The 23,004-nt window shown below is 40.0% G+C and overlaps 1 protein-coding gene across 1 annotated transcript; it reads left to right on the top strand.

Moving 5' to 3' along the window:
• The first annotated feature begins 10,578 nt into the window (after positions 1–10,578).
• Positions 10,579–13,767, top strand: LOC131010643 (receptor protein-tyrosine kinase CEPR1). Its single transcript, XM_057938272.1, has one exon. It carries the CDS (start codon positions 10,724–10,726, stop codon positions 13,529–13,531), a length of 2,808 nt encoding a protein of 935 aa, XP_057794255.1. The 5' UTR covers positions 10,579–10,723; the 3' UTR covers positions 13,532–13,767.
• Positions 13,768–23,004: the final 9,237 nt, after the last annotated feature.

The following is a 23,004-nucleotide window of genomic DNA, read 5'->3' as shown; positions in this document are numbered from 1 at the left end:
TTGGATTATCACGAGTACTACTAATACAATTTTTTTGCGAAAGAAAAGAAAATTGTTTATGCAAGGTTAAGGTTCGTAGGAAAAGAGAATTCTTATAATTTATTTGCATTCTGAGACCAAGTGAACTTAGAATTTTCACATTTCATATTGTAGAGGCTAAAATCTACAATTGAGGATAACATCTGTACGTCCGGATCGATCGGACACTAGCAACCTGTCAACACAAGAACACGTAAGAGCCCTAGGTTGAGCACCGGGAGGGGGTGTCGACCGTAGAGCCTCCGACGCTCAAGTCAGTAACGGAATAACGAAATGAAATAAAAAACAAGATGAAATAAGAGAGAAAGACATGCTGGAATGTGTTGTTTTTTCAGGCTGTAGGCGGCGTCAGAGGGTGGAAATGGTGACGGTGTGTTGTGATAATGGAATATGAGAGGCGGAGATAGGCCAAGTTGGCTATTTCCGGCTTGGAAGAGCAATTAGCGTGGCGGCGGAGTAGAGAGAATTCAAGGAGTAGAGAGCAAGTAAGATTTTTCGTCCGTCTTTGTAACCTAGTCGAGCTGTTTATATAGAGGGCGGTCAGCCGCTAGGGTTTCTATAATCCGGCCTCATCTAAACCCTTATCTCACAAGTTGTTGCGATTTGGACGGAATCATAAAGATTTACCCTTTGACTGCGTCAGCTTGGCGAGAGACGTCTTCTAGGGTTTGACGGCTATGAGATGTTTTTTAGGGTTTGACGACTGGGTCCGATAACCTTGTCAATCTGGATTGACAAGAACCCTTGGGCCTCATGTGATATATCTAGCTTGAGTGTGGATTCAAGTCGGTCTATAGGTTTTCGAGCTAGACGGACCAATCTGACAAGTTGGGCTTGAAGTGAGATATTCAACCTGGGGCGGTCCAGGTTGATCCTACAACAAATATAACTTGACTTATCAAACTGGACGAACAAGTTTCCTTAAGTAATTAGGCCAGCCTCGTTATCGATTCAAGTTGGTTCAAAATTTGACGGGTTGGACTAATCGGGTCGCTTGTCTCATTGGTCCAGCTTGGAGTGTTAATTGAGTTTGAGCCACGTTGACGGATTTTTCCCGCTGCACATATCAATTTCGGGCCTTCTACATTGTCAAAATTCAAGTCATTTTTTGTATTTACGAAAGTTTAGACCATTTAAGATTTTTTAAAGTTCTGGCAATTTTTACAGATCTTCAAAATTTAAAATATTTTTTATATATTTTAAAGTTCATGACATTTTTATAAATAACTTCAAAGTTTGGATTATTTTTACATGACTTCAAATTTTAGGTTATTTTTCCGTATTTTTAAAATTTCAGGCCATTTTTACAAATGACTTCATAATTTAGACTATTCTTTATTAAAATAGAAATTTATTAAAAAAAGAAAGGAGAAAAAAACCTAAACCCTTGAGAGCACAGAGAGCAAACTAAGGGCCGAGCCTCGTTAAAACCTCAGCCAGAGGAAAAAGAGTACTCGTCTATAAAGAAAAAAGTGTTAAGAAGCTGAATTAGGAGAATCTCAGAAGCTCCGGCCGTACCATCGCCCCTAGAAAAACCCGGCTTCACAACACAAGAGAAAACAAAAACAAAAGGAAACCAAGGACCCACAAAGTAAAAAATAAACGAATCAGCCAAATCGACGTCGGTCATAGAAGGATCCCCTGCCGGTAAAACGACAACGCCGAGTCCCTCCTCCAGCCATCGATCCATCAGAAGAGAGTCACAACCAAACAAATCAGTGCCTCCAAACAACCACCAAGAACAGTCGAACCATCTTGAAGGCGCAATCCCTGCAGCAAAAACCAGATGATGCAGCAAAATCTCAGCCGTTAAGGCGACGTCGCCGAGCTCTCTCTCCCTATCGCACGAAGCCAAACCGGCCGAAGAGAGGCCGTCGCCGAAGGCCTGTCCATTCCAACCCCAGTTAACCAACTTACACGACATCCAAGAGTGTAACTCCAGCCATAAATCGACGAAAAAGAGCCTCCAAAAAGCCCCCCAACTGTTTGAAAAATTGCCAATGTGAATATCAACCATGCACGACAGCCCACTACCAACCTTACTAACAATTCTCGTAATCTCTCTGAAACTTTTAGGGTCGCAGCCACTCAAACCTTCAGAATTCAGAAAACCGATGCTCAGCTCAATCCAAAAGAAAGGAAAAAGAACGCCTAAGTTCAGCTCATCAATGGCGGAAACAGCTGGAGTCCGAACCATCATATCGCAAATCATGTAGCTGGTCCACTGACTAAGATCAACCCACCACCTATCTGTAAACCACTTCACGTGAACGTGCCACCAAACACTGCAATATAGCCACAAATCCGCGAGAGGCGTATCGCTCGACCAGATTTCAGAAACATCACACCAGCTGTTTGACGAAATGCAGCAGAGAAACCAGCCCATCATTTCACCATCCGAATATGGCTATGCTTTGCCATGTCCAAGGCCACCGCCTTCTTAATTTCATCGATAGGATAAGGCCACCACCCCTCAGTGCGTTCCCCATTCGCCATAATGTCCGCTGGAGAGTTACCTTCTCTATAAATGTGCGTCACCATGATATTAAATTCCGGCAGAATCCTCAACACCGATTTCCAGGACGCCACAAACCTCCAAGGGACGTCTTCTGATCTGGAATTGAGGAGATTAACCACATAGGACGAATCCGACTCAACCCATAAGAAATGCCATCCCCTAGAATGGGCGATATTGATGGCCGTGATGACCGCTAAAAGCTCCGCTTCAAAAGCAAAACCCATACCGCCTTTGATGTGAAAACAACCGCGAACCGCTGCCCACTTATCCCGAAAGACCCCCCCCCCGGCAGAAATACTCCCCGGAGCGGCAATGGCAGAACCGTCAGTGTTCACTTTCATCCAATGATTGACCGGAGGCCACCAATGAACGTCGACAAAAGAAGGAGGAGCCGCCGCTCTGCTCTGCACTCCAAGACGACGCGTAATCAAGTAGTCCGGCCAAGAATTATTAGTATTACCCAAACGAGGAAACTCCACATCCAACTCTTTAATAGCCGTTTTAACAAACGCAATGATCGCCCGCTGCTCAAACCGTCCATTATCAAATATGATTTTATTACGGACATCCCAAAGCTTCCAAAGAATATTGATAATAACCGCCTTCCAAAGATTATTGATTTGTGAACTGAAGTTACTATTCCAAGCTTGAACCAATAAAGTATGAATATCTAAGCAATGAATAAGCTCCTCCTTGCCAAACCATCCCAACACCTCACACCAAATAGGAACCACCTTCTTACAACTCCAAGCAATATGAGAAATAGACTCTTCCGCCTCAAAACAAAAAGAGCACCCATTCGGAGTAATCAACCCTTGACGAATTAAAATATCCAAGGTGGGAAGACGCTTATGAATCATGCGCCAACAAATCAGAGAGCGTCTCACCGGAATAAAATTTTCCCAAACCCATTTCCCCCACGTCACCGAAGGGAAACGATGACAAGCATTAGAGAACGCCAGAGCAGCAGACACCTCGCCCTTCACCGAATTTTTCCAAAACCTGGTGTCCTTCTCCTGCCCAATGTGTATAGAAACGATATCCACCACAATGTCCGGATAACATCTCACAAAAGACTCCGAAAAGTGCCAAACCCCATCATAGAAATAATCCTGAACAGAAAAATTCAGATAATCCCACATGTAATGAGGAATATTGAGTTTCTCTACCAGTTTATAACCAAGCCAATCATCTTTCCAGAAATAAGTGCAGTCGCCGCTGCCAATATAAGCATAAGAGTCCTCCACTAAGTCCTTCACTTCATCCTTAATCCCAAGCCACACCGGCGAATTAGCCACACGTTTGGCATGACCAAAAATGTCGAGGTAACGTGTGCGAATAATCTCATGAGAGGGTTCCCCACCTTTAATTAATTTCCAGGCCAGCTTCATTAAGAAACACTTATTCATCAAAGTGAAAGAACGGATACCCAGGCCCCCTTCTTCCTTAATAGAACACACTTTATTCCAGCTCACTGGGCAGTTAGGCTTCAAGTCAGTCCGTCCAGTCCAAATAAAATTCCTACAATTCTTATCCAAATTATGCAGGAGGGATTTTGGCCAACGATAAATCATCATCGAATGAGTAATTGAGCTTTGAATAACAGATTTCACCAAACAAATATGGCCCGCCATGGAAAGCTGTAAACCTTTCCAACGAGCGAACTTCTGAATGATACGGTCATGAATAGCCATGAAGTGAGACGCTCTTGGCCTACCCGTAAAAATAGGCACCCCCAAGTAAGTGATCGGCAGGCTAGCAACAAGAAAGCTCAGAGCACGACTAATCCCTCTCTGCATAGCAATGGAAACACCTTTTCCGAAATAAATGTGAGATTTTTCCGCACTGCAAATCTGGCCAGAAATCCTCCCATAAAAATCTAAGATCTCCTTGATCTTACGTGCATTCTTGACAGAGGCCTTGCAAAAAAGAATAATATCATCTGCATAAAACAAATGGGTTGGGAAATTCGAAGCCCGAGTAAAACGCATGGGCTTCAAATGACCAGAAGCAACACAGCTATAAAATAGATGGCTCAGGACGTCCTCAGCAATACCGAACAAAATAGGAGACAACGGGTCTCCTTGACGAACCCCACGCGAGCAACAGAAGTAACCGCTAAGAGTACCATTGAACAAGATTGAGAGCCTAGCCGACTTGAAAATGACCAAAATCCAATCAATGAACTTCTCATGGTAGCCATTCGCTTTCAACACATAGCAAATAAAATCCCAGCGAATTGTATCGAAAGCCTTACGGATGTCAATTTTGCAAGCCAGATTGGAACCCCGATCCGTACGCTGCATGCACGAAAAACCTTCCGAGCTCATCATAATACAATCATGAATATTGCGACCACTGATAAAACCATACTGATTGTAGGAAACATGAGTGGCAGCCACCAAACTTAGCCGAGTAACCAAGATCTTAGTAATGATCTTAAAGAAGAAGTTAGACAAAATGATAGGCCGCAAATCCGCCACGGTCTTAACCGACTCCTTTTTGGGAATCAAAATAAGCGTACTAGCATTGCAACCATTTGGAAGATAGGAGTTCAGAAAGAAAGTTTTAACCGCCTTTGTCACATCCTCCTTAATCGTGACCCAGCAATGCTGAAAAAACGTGCCCGAAAAACCATCAGGCCCCGGCGAGCTGTTTGCATCCATAGCGAAGACAGCAGCCATTATTTCACTGTCCTCCGGAATCCGAATAAGCGACAAATTCTGTTCATCCGTAATGACATGATCAACAAACATATCAATCTCCGTATACTCCGGTCCCGGGCTGCCATCATCCGAGAAAAGCGAAGAAAAATAGCTGATAATATGCTGCTCGATCGCGGGCTGTTCAAAGACCTCCCTATCATCAATCTGCAAGTGAGAGATGGAAGAGTTACGCCTTTTAAACTTGGTAATTCTGTGAAAGAAGGCCGTGTTACGATCCCCATCCTGCAACCACATAGCGCGGCTTTTTTGTTTCAATAAATTACTCTTTTGAGAGAGGTGAACATTTATCTTAGCTTGAAGTCCAATCTCCTCTTCGAAAACATCATCAGTATAGCCATTCAGCGAAATACGTTGTTGGACCTCAGCGAGCTGCTCCTGCAACCTCCTAATATTCAAATCAATATTCCCAAAAACCTCCTTGTTCCAAACACCAATATCCCGCTTTAGTCTTTTCAGCTTAAGCATAACACAAAGAATCGAGCAACGAGTGTCGATAGATCTGTTCCAGGACGACGACACCATCTCCTGAAACGTTGGATGAGTCGTCCACATATTAAGAAATCTAAAATTCCTCCGACCAGGACGAAAATCATCTTTGCATTGCAACACAAGAGGGGCATGATCAGAGGTCAAACGCGGAAGAGCCGAGGAAACAATCGACGACCACCTGTTCCCAAACTCCATAGAGAAAAAAGCTCTATCAAGAATAGATTCCACATGACGTGGTAAAAATCTTCTACCAGACCAAGTAAAACGCAAACCATCACACGGCGATTCCACAAAATCCAGATCTTCAATAAAATTGCAAAAATCCCTGCAAGAACCCGGCGACGGAAGAGCCTGACTAATGCGCTCATGGGCCCCTTTAACCGCGTTGAAGTCTCCAATAATAACCATGCTAGTCCCAGCAAACCGGAGAAGATCACGCCAAAGAATCTGACGAGTGAGCTGATCATTCGCACCATGAACCACAGCCACTCTGAAGGAGAAATTCTGCCAATAACAGTCGACAATAACCGATTGAGCAGAAGAAAAGATAACAGTAGTAAAAACATCCTGATGTGCAAAGAACCAAATATTCGAGCATCTCGGCAGTCTACAATTTTGATGCACAGGGATAAGGTTGAGAGAATTCCAGAAGTTGTTAGGGACATTCCTGAAAGCTGTTTTGGGCTCAATAACACCAAGAACAATGGGAAAATAGGAAGAACAGATCTCCCTAAGTAACCGCATGGATTCGTCCGTCATGCCACGGATATTCCACGCGACTATATTCATCACCGAAAAATTAGAATTCAGCAGAGTGAGCATCGCTCATCTCTACTTCATCTGCCCATCTCCCTTTCACGACATTATCCATCGCACGTATGCTCGCTTTATCACCACTTTCAATGACGAAGTCCATAGCTTTCTGTCCAGTATCAACCGATTTCCGAAGCCTGCTTTTGATCCCCTCCTGAGCTTTCTTAAGTTCCAAAGCTTTTAACGCCTGTTCATGTTTAGTTGGTCTACCACGTCCCCTCTTAACCATGACCGAATCAGTATTAGAGTTCCCTGTCACCTGAGCCTTAGTCTTCTGTTGTCTTTGCGCTTGCATAGCAGTTTCCATCTCAATCAACTCTCTTCTCTTGTCTGCCAATTGTTGTTCTTTAAGAGCAATGTCCTCATCTGTGCAATCTTGATTTCTCGACTTCTGTTCTTGCTGATTCGACTCCAAAATAATCTGCTCGTCGTACACCGACTCCTCAGAATCTGTAGCAGCCTCATTCTCCTCGTCAGAAGGATACTTCATGTGTGTTTGCTTGTCGCTCATATTGTTTTTATGAGCCTCCACATCTACCTCATCATCCTCAAGAACCAAAAATCTGTTGCTCGAACCAGAACCCACCCGAGGAGACGACGATTTCTGAATCAAAACTCCACCCCCCAGCTCCACAGGTGAACGGTATGAGACAATATCATCAACCCCAACAGCGCCATCCAGCTCTTTATGGTTCTTTTCCCCTCTTTCGTCCCCCGGAGTCCGTGATGAATTCCCGTTATTCTTATCTCTCAAATCAGTTTGAGAAACTCCTGCCATAGCTTTGTTTGGCTTCCCATTCCTGGCCACCTGCCACTGTTTATCCTCACTAATTGTGACAGGATCCTGATTTTGCAGCTTCCCCTTCATCTCCTTGTCCGACTTATCAGGTTGTCCTCGACGACAAGTATCTTGGCCATGCCCCGTAATCTTGCACCTAGAGCAATAAAGAGGAAGATTCTCGTAGACAAATTCCACATGAAAAGATAAAGGTTCTCCCTCAACAAGTAAAGTATCAGGGAGAGGCTTGGCCATATCTATTTCAACCAAAATACGAGCAAATTGACCAAACTCACGTCCCACCGAGGTGCTATCCAATTTCAACGGGTGTCCCAGAAATCGCCCAATCCCCGCAATAACATCGGGATGCCAATATTCGATTGGCAGGTAGTGGATACGAACCCAGACATTAGCCAACGAGGAATGTTCCTTAAAAGGGTCAAAGTTACGGACCCATTCCCTAATGCGAAGATATCCAACCGTTAAGTCCCAAACCGCCTTGGTTTTCGCTTTAGCTTTATCTTCCGCAGTTGTAAATTTAATCGTAAAGTATCCCTTCCCCATCGGGATTAATTGCCATGAAGAAGCAGGGTTCCAAAGTTTTTGAAGTTCCGCACGAAGCTCCAAAGTCTGTCGTGGCTTATCACCACGTCTTAACATGAGGCGACCAATAATGGCATACTTAAACTCATTCACTTGCTGATAATATAGCTCTTTAGGAATTTTCAGAGAAAATTGATCACCATCTTTAGTCGGACGTAAAGCATGATAATGATGCGCAGCGATATCCTGCCGTTTCTTCTGCCTAAAAGAAGTGACCTCCGCATACGATTTATTTTCAGGCGTAACCGCAGCTTTCCCTGAATCCTGGTTATTCCCGTCTCCAGAATTTTGGCCCCTGTCCACAACCTTCATATCAATCTCCCTCCGCAGGTTATTGTTTTGTTCCTCCAAATTTTCTCCATTCTTCCCCATAACTCCCACTTGGTTACGTTGACTGCTAATATCCATATGTCCGTAATTGTTAGTCACCAACGGAAGGTTCAGCCCTCCCTTGTCCATAGTTCTCACCACCGGTTGCTCGGAAATCATCGTCGATCAGAAAAATCAAAGAAACGAAACAAGGGTTTCCGCCGCCCTAGGGTTCCGCATTGCTCTCAATGTTCATAATTTAGACTATTCTTTTATATCTTTTAAAATTCAGATCATTTTTACAAATAACTCTGAAATTCTAGTCATTAACTACAATTAACCCTTCTTTTTATCTATATATTTCAAGCTTATAAATAGCCGTACTTTATTTTTGTAATTAATGAAGCAATGTTCATTATTTAAAATCAATATAAATGTAAATAAAAAAATTAAAGAAAACCAAAATATATGGTTCTTTGTGTCGAAGTAAGGCGAATGTGCAGAAGTTCTATTTACCTCTTTGATTGATAGTTTTAATTATTGAGGTCCTAAATTGACAACTTTATGTTTCATCATGAATTGATAGTTAACATATATTTCAAACTCTGAATCAATACAACTCCTTAAATGGACTATATCTTGCTTTACATGGAGGAAAAGAATTTGTCATATAAGTACTCTGGATCCATATTTTTAAAGAAATATAATTAAATTGGTTTTTTTTCATGCCATTATAATTTTTGCTATATCATATACTTTCTCTGTCTCTTAAAAGTTTGTTCTAAGAGTACGGCACAAGTTTTAATAAAAGCTGGTAAAAAATTATTTGATGGTGAGACCATACACAAAAATAGTGTTTAAATTATTGTAATTGTAAAGTAGATGGTGAGGTCATGTACAAAAATATAAAGTAAGGAGATTGTGGCAAACTTTTGAGGAACATCCCAAAAAAGAATTTGGAGCAAACTTTTTTGGGGACGGAGGGAATATTATGTTTGAAACAATGATTATCACTACAAAAAAATCATAATCATTTGTGTCATTGAATTGAACTGCACTTTTACCAAATTAAATCTTGCGATGAACTTTCGATCGATGTTGGCCGATGTAGAAACAATGGTCGCACAATATTCTTGCGACGAAACTCGACTATCACCAGTCTTGTAATGGAACGACGATGGCGTCTGAACTTCAATTGGCAATTATCGTCATCGGATTCATGTTGTTACAGTCTTGCGACAGCTTTTCGTTGCTATGGAATATTCGTCGACAACATTGAGATTTGTGATTGTATTTGTGATGGAATATCCGTAGCAATATTTTTTTAATTGTTACCCCCTTCGTCCATGAAAAAATCCTACGTATTTTCTAATATACGTTGCATATATCAATTATAAATAAAAAATATTATTTTCGCAATAATCAATAATACATTATTTGATTTCCTAACATCATCAATCACATAAAATGGATAGATGGCATTATCAGCCCTTTAATTATAAACTTTTGATCATCAAAAGATTGTTTTAAAGGCTTTGGACATATTCTAAGCTTATCTAAACTTTCTACAAATCCCCTTTCCTGCCACTATAAGGGACACGTGATCTTCGTATATATACTTGTCAAAATTAGATAAACTTATAAATTTGTAATTAGCCTTGTGAGCAGCTCAGCTCATTCTTTGCATGTATACTTGGGAATTAAATTGGTTCGTGGTTAGTAACTCAAGTTAAGCTACCAAATTCCTATGCGGTCTCAATTTCAGTAACGAATTATTTGATCGATCGCAATTGATTCCACAAGAAAGAAAATCGACTTTTTGTCACAAGAATAATAATATGAATATGAATTTAGCATACGTTTCGGTGTATATATGTGAAATTGTTCAAACATTGGGGTGAAATATAATATTTTTCATATGATAAATGATTAAAAGTTGTTCATTTTAAGCTTTGGCGTTTTTTATTCTCCATATGCATAGAGAGTCTTTCTTAAACATTATTTAGTCTACATTACACAACTCAAATTAATACCATTATAAAAAATGATATAATATTGTTTAATTTTGTACTTGCTTAATTACAACTCAAGATAGTGTGATACATACAAGATTAATTTATGTACAATACGTACAACATAAATCTTTCAAGTATATATCAATGAGAGAATAAACTATTTGATACTACAAATATAAAAAGGGTAAGGGCTCTCATTGACGTTGATAATATTAATTAGTGGAGGTATAAACATAAAGCTTCTTTATTTTGCAAAATTGGAACCTCATCTTATTTTTTTTTCACCCTTGTCTCTCTATCACTCAAATTATCCCACTTATATATACTCGACCCTCTCTCTCTTTCCCTCTCCCTCCTTACCACCATGTGGATAACCATTTTCCCTCTCCCTCCTTCCCACATCTCCACAAACTACACTTTCACTCTCTGATCCATGGCTCCCAACCGTCATTTCCTCGCCGTCGCTGCCACCGTCATCGCCGCCCTTTCTACTTGCTGCCATGCTGCCGCTACCGCGGAATTCTTCTCCATCATGACCAATTCCGTTCCGGTGCCCAATTGGAAAGGCCCGAGCTACTGCAACTACACCGGAGTTTCATGCGACGACCAACATAACGTGGTGGAGCTAGACCTCTCCGGCTGGTCCCTCACCGGAAAATTCCCAGAAGAAATATGCACGTATCTTCCACGACTTAGCAGCCTCCGCATCGGATTAAACACTTTCCACGGCGACTTCCCTCTCGGCATCACCGGCTGCTCCTTCCTGGAGGAGCTCAACATGAGCGCCACGCACCTCACCGGACCCCTGCCCGACTTCTTCCCATTGAAGAAGCTGAGGATTCTCGACCTCTCCTACAACAAATTCTCCGGCGACTTCCCCATGTCGATCACCAACCTCACCAATCTGGAGGTGTTGAATTTCAACGAGAACCCGGGTTTCAACCTGTGGAAGCTGCCCGAGAATCTGACGGGGCTAACAACGCTCAAGACACTGGTCCTGTCGACCTGCCAGCTCTACGGCACCCTCCCGCCGTGGCTGGGCAACATGACTTCCCTCGTCGACCTCGAGCTGACCGGAAACGCCTACACGGGCAGCATCCCGCCCCAGCTGGGGCGCCTCCGCAACCTGCGGCAGCTCGAGCTCTACTACAACCACCTGACCGGAGAGCTGCCCGAAGAGATCGGCAACTTGACGGAGTTACGAGACCTGGACATGTCCGTCAACAAGTTCAGCGGCGGGATACCGGAGTCCATCTGCCGCCTCCCGAAGCTGGAGTACTTACAGTTCTACAACAGCTGCTTGACGGGCCCCATCCCCGCCGCCATCGGGAACTCCACCACCTTGAAGATGCTCTCCCTCTACGGCAACTTCCTGACCGGCGAGGTCCCCCGGGACCTGGGGCGGCGGTCCCCGCTCCTGGCTGTGGAGCTCTCCGAGAACAACCTCACGGGCGGGCTGCCCGACGGCATGTGCAGCAGGGGCAGCCTTAGCTACCTCCTCCTTCTAAAGAACATGCTGTCGGGCGAGCTACCCGTGAGCTATTCGAATTGCAGCTCCCTGGTCCGCTTCCGCGTCAGCAACAACAACTTCGTGGGGAACATTCCAGAAGGTCTCCTCTCCCTGCCGCACGTGTCGATCATCGACGTTGCCTACAACAATCTCACCGGCTCCATCAGCCAGTCCATTCGTCTTGCCAGCAATTTATCAGAGCTGTTCGTGCAGGGAAACAGGATCTCCGGCGCCATACCGCAGGAGATCTCCCTCGCCACGAACCTCGTGAAAATGGACCTCAGCTACAATCTTCTATCGGGGCCCATCCCATCCGAAATCGGAGAGCTGAGACGGCTGAATGTCCTTCTCTTGCAAGGGAACATGCTGAGCTCATCCATTCCTGAAGCTCTCTCGAACCTCAGCTCGTGTAACGTGGTTGACCTCTCCAACAACCGTCTCTCGGGTGAGATACCGGAGAGCCTGTCGAGACTGCTGCCCAACTCGCTCAACTTCTCCAACAACCAGCTCTCCGGCCCCATCCCGCTCCCCTTCATGAACCAGGGCATGCTCGAGAGCTTCGCGGGGAATCCAGGCCTCTGCGTCCCCGGGAAGCTAGACGCGTCGGGCCCAGACTTGGCCGCCTGCCCGCAATCATACGGGCGGAGGAAGGGCAACAGCCTCTGGCTGATCCTCATATCGGTAGGCGTGGTAATAGTCGGGACGGCTCTGTACCTGAGGAGGTGGTTGGGCAGAGACAGAGTCGGGATGGAAAACGAGGAGTCCCTGCTCTTCTCGTACGAGATCAAGAGCTTCCACCGCATAAGCTTCGAGCAGAGGGAGATCGTGGAGGCGATGGTGGAGAAGAACATCGTGGGATACGGGGGGTCGGGCACGGTGTACAGGATCGAGCTGAACAACGGGGAGGAGGTGGCGGTGAAGAAGCTGTGGAGCGGGAAAAACAAGGTGGTTCTGGACAAGGAGCTGAAGACGGAGGTGGAGACGGTGGGGAGCATAAGGCACAAGAACATCGTGAAGCTGTATTGCTACTTGTGGAGGGCCGAGTGCAGCCTGCTGGTGTACGAGTACATGCCGAATGGGAACCTGTGGGACGCACTGCACAAGGGGAAGGTGGTGCTGGACTGGCCCGTGCGGCACCAGGTGGCGCTCGGGGTGGCGCAGGGCCTGGCCTACCTCCACCACGACCTCATGCCGCCTATCATTCATAGAGACATCAAGTCAACTAATATCCTCCTGGATGTTGACTACCAGCCCAAGGTGGCCGACTTTGGCATTGCCAAAGTGCTGCAGGCCGCGGAGGCCACCACCACGGTGGTGGCAGGAACTTATGGCTACTTGGCGCCGGAATATGCATTTTCATCCAAGGCGACGACCAAGTGCGACGTGTACAGCTTCGGGGTGGTGCTGATGGAGCTGATAACGGGGAAGAAGCCGGTGGAGGCGGAGTTTGGGGAGAGCAACAACATCATATACTGGGTGTCCACAAAGGTGGAGACCAAGGAAGGGGCGATGGAGGTGTTGGATGAGAGGATCGCGGAGTCGTACAGAGATGAGATGATCAAGGTGCTACGGATCGCTATACGCTGCACGTGCGCCACTGCGGCGCTGCGCCCCACCATGAACGAGGTGGTGCAGCTGCTCATGGAGGCCGACCCTTGCAGGTTTCAGTGCTGCACCGTTTCGAATAAGACACCACCAACCACCACCAACACAAAGGACCAGTTCGATTAGTCATTAATTAATTAATTATCACTTTTATATATCTACACATATATGCATGCATCATATTAGTACTAGTAACTAAACTAACTACTCCAAGACAAGATTTTTTTTTTTTTTTTGTCAAAGTAGTAGTAGGAAGAATCTCACACTTTTTCTTGATTTTATGCACTTTTCTGTCTTGGCCTATTGTAAATATATATTTGAGAATTATGATATGTATAAAAACTGCTTTATGGCAACGCTTATTAGAATATGTACATGTAATTAACCTATGGCATTGACCCCAAAAAGGAATTTGATTACAAAATTGATACATGGGGAGTGGTTATTCTGCAAAAGATTTTATTATGTAAAATAAATTTATTATGAAACATTATAAATTTTGCTGTAAAAATGGATGAATTTAAAAAATTAATTTTTTTGCTACATATGAGATTATGACCTTAGACCACAAATTCGTTAAACAGAATCATGAAACAATTATAGATTTTCACAAGCTAAAGCTGAAACTGATTTCTATGTTATGCGATATATACTATAACTCATTTAAATTAGTCCCATAATATATGTGCGTGTGTGTGTGTGTGATAATGATTAAAAGATGATATGATGCTAATTGGGAGGGAGTATTTAATTTGATTGCATATATGAATTAAAGTGGGGTTTCAGATTCTGCAATCAAACAAGTTCCATGCAAAGGAAAAAATATATGCATTTAGTAAAGCAAAATGGAGACAGCTTATTCATTGAAGCATCTTTAGAGTCACAAGCTAAAGCATATATTAGCTACCCATTTCTTTTTCTCTTCTTTTATATCTTTCTCTTCTTTAAATCTTTTTTCTTTCCCTCTCTTTGATTTGTTCTTTTCCGAGTTGGATTGATCATAATAATGTATGTCGAATCGGAAAGAGGAAAGAAGTAATAAGATATATAGAAACGATCTAGAGAACAAAACGTAAATCACTTTAATTTTAATTTACAATATTCGGGAGATTGGTAGATACTTATTCTTTTTTTTTAGGGGAGAGATTGGTAGATATATTCATACTCAAAACTATTATGGAAAGAACCAAACACCTAGCTAGAGCGAATCGATACGTATAAAGATGACATTATATAGATATTTTTTTAAATTGAGTTATATACAATTTATGTTCTACAGATATAAGAGCTTGTTTGCTTTAATAGTATATGTTTTACTAAAATTTTCTTTAAATTACTTATTAGTTAATGTTATAACTGCTTAGATATATTAAATTAGATTATTAGCACCGTACCATGTATAAATTATGGTAAGAAGGCAAAATGATTATCGTTTCTGGGCAATTAAATCACCGGAGATTCGGTTCAAGAATTCAAGTTTGTGCGGATTCCACAAGATTCTGATTCTCCCGTTCCTTTCAGCTCACCATGTTTCCTTCCTAATTTACCCTGCCATCACCCAAACTAATTACAGTACATACATATTTGGATAATAGATACATATATAACCCATTTTTATAATAGATACCCTGCCATCTTTAAGAAATAAGATACTATTAAAATTGATATTTTAGAAAGGGCAAATAGCACCAAAATCCTGGTAGTTTCACTCATTTCGCATATTTCCCTTGACCTAAAAATTTCTTGTTAAAATTCTTGACCGTTGATCCGATTCTTAATTTTCCCTTAATGACGTTTTCCGGCCACTAATTATATGACGTGTCGCCTATGTGGCAAAGCATGTGCTTAGTCATTAAACGAACCCCAAAACGGCGTTGTTTTATCCCTGAATTAAATAGGGTTAATTGCCGCAAAAATCATATACTTTTTCGATTTTTGATTTTTTTCCATGACAAAAAAAATCTGAACAGAAATCAGTGAATTGGAAAATTAATTGCAATTTTCCCCGCGTCCATTTTTTCCCCAAATTGAATCCGAGGTGGCAATCGGATTTCCAGCGTGTAATCGCCGGGAATTGAACGAGACGACGCCATTTTAATTATAATTAAACGACGCTGTTTTATATTTTTTTGACAATTGAATTACAAAATCTGGAAGCTCGTCGATCCAGGGTTCGTCGATTTAGGGTTCGTCGAAGCTTAGGGTTCGTCGAGCAAAATATCCCAAAACATAATTGGAAGCTCAAATTCAGGAGTTTTTGCAACCGCCTGCACTATGTGGATTTGGAATACCAGCCACCCTTCGTGTATCTCACACCGAGAAAAATCCGTTTCGGCGATAATCAATGGAAATGAAATGTTGGTTTATTTGAAATGTTGTTGTTCATGATCATTGTAAATGGAAATGAAATGTTGGTTTGTAGATTTTGATGGCTCAAAATCTGGAAATGAAATGCTCTGCTCAAAATACACAATCTGTAGATCTTAATGGAATGCCAGAGCTGACCTACTCGAAGTAGCGGACCGTCACTCACAAGGCCACCAGAGTTGCCAGAGCTGACAGAACTGGCAATTAATGTTAGGGGTTTAGGTGAGGTGGAAAATTAGGGGTTTAGGTGAGGTGGAAAATTAATGTTATGTGGCAGCCACGTTGAATCGGAGCTCCATCGGAGATCGCCGGAAAATGGACACGGGGGAAAATTGCAATTAATTTTTCAATTCATGGATTTCTGTTCAGATTTTTTTTTTTGTCATGGGAAAAAACGAAAAATCGAAAAAGTATATGGTTTTTTCGACAATTAACCCAATTAAATAACCCTATTGCAGTGCTCACGGAGGATCCTCTCATTCAGCAGCGCTATGGAGTCGCGCCGCTCACTCTCAACCGAAGTCCTCCGAGTTCTAGAGATTCTGGCGCTGTTGGTGTCGCGAGTCACCGGCGGCGACCACAGAACCCCTCTCGCTCTCACTCTTAATCTGAAGCCAAACCGAAACAAGTGTTTTGCGTCAGCCCCGCGCCCGCCATCAAAATTTCTCGACTTGAGGAACATAGTGTAATTGACTGCGTCCATGGACGACATTGATAAACCATAGATTCTTGGTGATGCCATTACAATCATCAATGGAGGAGGTTTTGGATTTGAGGAAGATTTTGGCGCTCTCTCAGCTCCTCTTGATCATATTATCTCTTCATTCTGTTAGATATCTGGATTGGGTAATTTTCGGCAGGATGATGAAGACCAAGACATGACAATTTTCTTCTTCAATTGCTACCTGGATTGGGTATTTTTTGTCCCCTAATTTCAGAAGGAATTTAAGTTTGCCCCGAATTTTTCAATTTGATTTCAATAAATCCCCAAATTAGATATAAAACGACGTCGTTTTACGTGATGACTTAAACACCGTCGTTTGTTTCGCCGGAAATTTAATCCTACGTGGATTTTCGATAGCCATGTCAGCATAATTAGGGGCTGATCAATTTTATGGAAAAATTAAGAATCAGGATTAAGTTCAAGGATTTTAACAAGAAATTTTTAGGTCAGGAGAAATATGCGAAACGGGCGAAACTACAAGGATTTTGGTGCTATTTGCCCTTTTAAAACAACGTCATAATTCGCAAACGCATTTGAAAATGTCTGTAATACTATAATTAAATAACAGAGTATTAATTGACGTATAAAGTGGTAAATGGAGCTAATTAGCCCCTCCTTATACCTCAAAGCAAATACACCCTAATAATCTAAACAACGCAAATTATTATTATTATTTTTTTTTTCTGATCATATACTTGAAAAGACGGATTATCGCATTTTAAATCTTTTATTGTCAATTTGTATGACATTATCTATATTGTATAAATAGATGAAGACATGCACGTGACAATCCTAAGGATTTAAAATTTTCCAATGTTAAAGGCATATATCTTAGTATTGACACGTGTCAAACATCCAATGTTAAAGGCATATATATATTTTCTTTATATAAACTATATACTATAAATTCTTTAGTATTGACACATATCAAACATCCACAAATGTAATATGATGTCATACTAGAAGGCAATAAACTATCTTAATTAGGATTATAATACGAGAGTGAGAGAAAACTGTGTGTCATCCTTGCGCTGGGAGAGAGCGAGAGAAAAATATCTTTTGATTTATAGCAGCATCAGCACATTTACAAAAAATTAATAGTGTTTTATGTCCCGAACTTTCAGTATTTTTCATAAAATGCTCCCGAATTTTCATTTTTTCCTAAAAAATCCTGAACTTTCAATTTTTTCCATAAAATGTCCCATTATACAAAATTCGATGATGGAAAAATAATAAAAAAGCCCGAACATTCAGTGTTTTCCAACAATGGTGGTTCCAATATAGTTTTCCAATAATGACGGTCCCCAAAATATTTCTTTCGGCTAGATAATTCATCTTTTTGTTACCAAATTTTGTATAATGGGACATTTTATGGAAAACTTGAAAGTTCAGGGTTTTTTAGGAGAAAATGAAAGTTCGTGATATTTTGTGGAAAACGCTGAAAGTTCGGGACATAAAACACTATTAACCCTTTACAAAATTTGTATCATAAGAAAAATGGTTGGTGCGATTTTCGGTTTCTCAAAAAAAATTCCCATCAACATGCAAAAAAGCAATTTCAATCGCCGGAAGAGTTTGGATCGATATGTAAACTTTGCTACGAAATGAAAGATGATGTTACTACTGTAATAACCCATAAAATATAATTCTACATCCGTTCACAAAAAATAGTCTCTTTTTGTCATTTTAAAATGTACACAACAATTAATTTTTTAAAAAAAAATTATTTATGGGTCCTATTCTCAAAGACGGATCTATGTTACCAGTTATGGGGGCACGTGCCCCCATAATTCTTTTGTTTACCTTTTATAATATATATATATACACACACACACACAATATATAATTAAATCTTTAAATCTTCAATTTCCAATAAATATAGTACTTAGTTTGAAATGGTATTTTTTTGCAATAAATATAAAAAAGAATCGTTTATGCAGTCGGATGAGATAAATGTATAATTGATAGATTGATTGTATGCATTGAGAAATAGATTTTTGATGGTCGATGATGCAAAAATTCAATCAATGAAAATTCGTAAATTGTAATTGTAATCAACTTAAATAATTATGTAGTACAATTCTTTTAATGTATTTTATATTTATAGTATGCTTATATTTTGGGCCCCCACAATAAATAAAAAAATCTAAATTTGTCCCTGTCTAATCTCCACTCATAATACAATTAATTATCATTATAAACATTACTTTTTAAATTGGGCCATTCTTCACTCACAATACAATAATCATTTTTATTAAAACTCGTGTCGTCCACCTTTAGGACTATTTTTGATAGATAGATGAAATACTATCTAAAATCAAAATCTAATCAGAATTAAATTGGGCCATTTCTTCACTCACTTTAATTCGTTTCACAAAAATACTTTATTAGTCATTACTTGGCACTAGTAGTAGTACTTCACAAAAATACTTCATTAGTCAGTAATGAAGTTCTTGACTGCTTCCACTTATGAGGCAGAATCCTTTGCTCTTATCATTGCTTTGGAACGAGATTTTGAATCTGGATTGAGTCTAATTCCAAGTACGTGGTTCGGCTTCTCTCCACTAGCTCCCGGGCTGCACCATGGCGCTTCGAAAGTAGCTGGAAAAAGGCTCTTAATATGCATATTCATGTTTCTCACATTTTTCGGGAAGACAATTGCGTCGCGGATCATTAATATGCACTATCTGTTGGTCGAGGTGTGGTAGTCGTTTCTTTTGGATGTTTGGGTCAGATTGGCTTCTCTCGAACTTTTTCAGTTTCTTAGTACGCTGGGTACTGGCTCCTTTGGTTTGGGTCTTTTTTGGGTAGGATGTTTTATCATCGTGCTTCTCGTTGTTGTTGTTTTTGATTTGTTCTTTCTTTTTTATTGTAATAGACGAGTACTCTTTTTTCTTTATTAGTGTTTTTTCCACTGGATTTTTCACCGAAAATATTTTGATGAGGCTCGGCCCTTAGTATATTTATGCCATCAATGAGTTCTTAGTTTTTATTTTTCTTCCATTGAGCATTACTTGACATTAGATGTAGTTGATGAACACGAAGGAAAGCTACTGATAATACACTTTTTTAAATATAGTATTTGCATTTTCATTTCCATTTTCCTCGTCACAAATCTATATAAAATATAAAAGAGCAGTATAACGGCTACTTTTTCCCACCAAAATTTCTTTCTCCTCACTTTTCTTTTTTTATTTTGATTCTCTTTTAAAAATCATAAACTTTGATTCATAAAAAAATATTCAATATGGATGTTAAATTAAAGATGATGATAAGATCTTTAATTTAATGTAAAAATTATATAAAATAAATTTAAAATAAATAAGTTATTAATATCATTTAAAGTCATAAAATTATTTTTTTCTCTCTTCTCTCTCATCCGTCCTCCTCTCTCTCCTATCTTCTTTCTTTAAATGCTACTGTTCTTCATTTTTTTTTTCTATTTCATTCCTTTTTCTATTTTTATAATTAAATTGCAATTGCAACACTTAGCCATTAGAAGAAATTAAAATTATTAAAGAATGAACTTCTATATGTCATATCCAATTACTCAAGAGTACATATCCTTTATTAGCTTACGAATATTTTGAGGTCACAAAGGATTCTTCAACTACTTCATCAAATATTCCAAGTCAAAAATTATTTAATTAGAACGAAAAGCATGAGAAACTTAAAATCAAAATTTTCTACACGATTCATCTGAATTATATATATATATATAGAAAAGAAAAACATTTAAATAAAATTAAATATATCTCTACGAAGCTGCATGATACTCAAAGTGATAAAGCATACGACGAAATTATTTTTAAAGGATTCCAAGTTCAGAACCTCATGAAAACGTTAGAGGCAAGTCAGAAAAATCATTTAATTATGATTGCATATAAATTTGATGGCCCCAGAAAAAGAAAACAAATAGTTGGACATACGAAAAATGAACTCACATCATATAGAAGGACACGAGCACACGAGTGCAAGTTATACTATTAATCTTTTATTTTATTTTTTGGGTTGTAAATATGAAGTTTGTCTGGTGGTGGGCTCAAAGAATGAGATTCATTAACATAAATTAATATATTTATTTTGGCATGGTGGACAACCCATAAATAAAAAGGAAGAACCCCATTCATCAATAATTCAATGGATTTGTTCTGCAGCAAGAATTGACACAACTCGAAAGAAAAAAAAAAAAAAAAAGGAATTGACATAATAGCTTAGTAGCTATGAAACTTTTAGAGATGTGAAATTTCTTTTCAAGAAACAAATGTCCTTCAAGTGTACCATGACCAAGAAAGGTGCATGAGCCCTTCCATCATTGTTTTTCTTCTTTAAACCAACACTATATATTTTGTAATGGAAACAAAAGTGAGTAATAATAATTCCACTAGCTTAGAAAGTTGAAGGTTTATCCACCATTTCTTAGTCATGAATCCACCTAATTGTAAAATTCTAGATGCCATTTTCACAACTTGGGAAACACAATTTTGAATCAAATACTGATTTTTACGATACCGTACCTAGATGCATGCGACAATCCTATATAATTACATACTTAGACGAGTGTATATCAAATGAAGTTTACATTAAATGGACTCATATATCGCTAGTTACTTTTTACACTTAAAAGGATTGATTTAAAATATTATTTTCCCTAATTCAATGTGATGGACTTCCACTTTAGAGCGACTATAGTCAACTAATTAATTCCTTTAACTACATTGGATTGTGTCTCTCTAGTAGGGGTGGAAAATCGGGTTGCGGGTATCGGGTATACCCTCACCCGTCCCGATACCCGCGCGGGTATCGGGTACCCGATACCCGCAAAATTCGGGTGGAGGGTCGGGTGCGGGTATCGCATCCTCAAAAATTGCGGGTAGAGGGTACCCTCGGGTATACCCGCGGATACCCGCATTACCCGAAAATAACATTATAAAATTAAAATTAAATAATTTTATTAGATTTTACTTTTAGGAATTAACCCCCAAATCCCCAAAACTCCTCCTAGCCCTAATTTTTCATCTCTTTTATGGATAATCGATGAAATAGAAAGGATAATTTCAATTTTTTTTGTGAAATGCGGGACAAAATATCCTATCGCGGGACGAATTACCCTCTGGCGGGACGAAATACCCTCCAGCGGGACCAAAAACCCGCAAAATTACAATTTAAAAAAAATCGCGGGACTGTGAGGGTACCCTCATACCCGCAGCGGGTATCCGCTGCGGGTATTCGGGTACCCGCATCGGGGAAGAGGGTCGGGTGAGGGTGCCGTTTTCGGCAGTTTTCGTCCCGCGGGTACCCGCATTTTGCGGGTAGGGTACCCGCGGGTACCCGATTTCCCACCCCTACTCTCTAGTAATATTATACAAAGAGATTACACGTTGCAGTACACAAAATGACAAGCCTAGATACTCTAGAAAATTGATCATATATAATTAGCTATATTAAACCCCAAATTCCTTGGCTTGATCCATTTGCAATCAAAACTGCACCTATATCTAAATAGCTATATTAAACCCCAAATTCCTTGGAGTAATAAGTATTTAATTGTCTGTGGTGGTGAATAGTCTCAACCGTGGGCGCTGTTGCACTTTCTCTGCATTAGTTTAGTAAAAATACTTTAGTCATATGTCCAAAACTGCATCCTTTTTTGTTTTTTCACGTTTTGTTTAGTCTTTTCTATAAGGGAAAATTGTCTTGGAGTGTCATTTTTTCAGTAAACTTGCTAAAATGGACCAAACACGTTTCTAATATCATTAACTCATTACTTATTTATATATCTTGGAAAACCAACTAAAAAAAAGAAACTTTTTTACTTTATTTTGGAAACTACTACAATAATTTTACTTCAATTTTATTCCCCCTTTCCAAGTCATTGATCAGTCCAAGAAGCTGGGACTTATGATTACCCATCAAATAAAATTAGAAGCTGGTAAAACCCCACAAACTTAATCAAATATAGAAAGATGTGGAATAGACATTTTTTTTAAGGGAAGATGTTGAATAGACTTTGATGAAGACTGTTAGTGCAATTTCATGCAAGTGTCAGTTATTTTATCGTAAAATGGTATATTGGCAGTTTGCTGAAGATTTCGCCTCATTAATTCCATACAAGGAAACACTCACACTACAAGACTTCTTCGTGTCCTATTTTTTGTAACTCAAAAGTATTTTTTTAAACTCAAAAAGTATTTTTTTTTTCGTTATACAGTGAATGACCAGGATGCCAATCTGAATCCTCCCATCTCCACACTAAAAAAATATCACACGTCATTATTTATCTCTTTAGAAAAGCTACTAAGTGTACGTACTAATTGAAAGTTTAATATTAAGAATAATGCATGTAAACTTATAATTAATGAACACAACAAATGAAGTTTTGAGGTAATCCTGGCACGACCACAGTCAAGTCGAGACAGATTTCGTGGCCAAGAATGCGACAAGAGCTCTTTCTTTTTTTTAAAAGAATCAGTTGGCTGTTTTTGAATTGACGAAGAAAAGGGGAAAA

The sequence above is a fragment of the Salvia miltiorrhiza genome, chromosome 2 (assembly GCF_028751815.1).
Source record: "Salvia miltiorrhiza cultivar Shanhuang (shh) chromosome 2, IMPLAD_Smil_shh, whole genome shotgun sequence".
Lineage (NCBI taxonomy): Eukaryota > Viridiplantae > Streptophyta > Magnoliopsida > Lamiales > Lamiaceae > Salvia > Salvia miltiorrhiza.
This window is presented reverse-complemented; position numbering and strand designations above follow the sequence as displayed.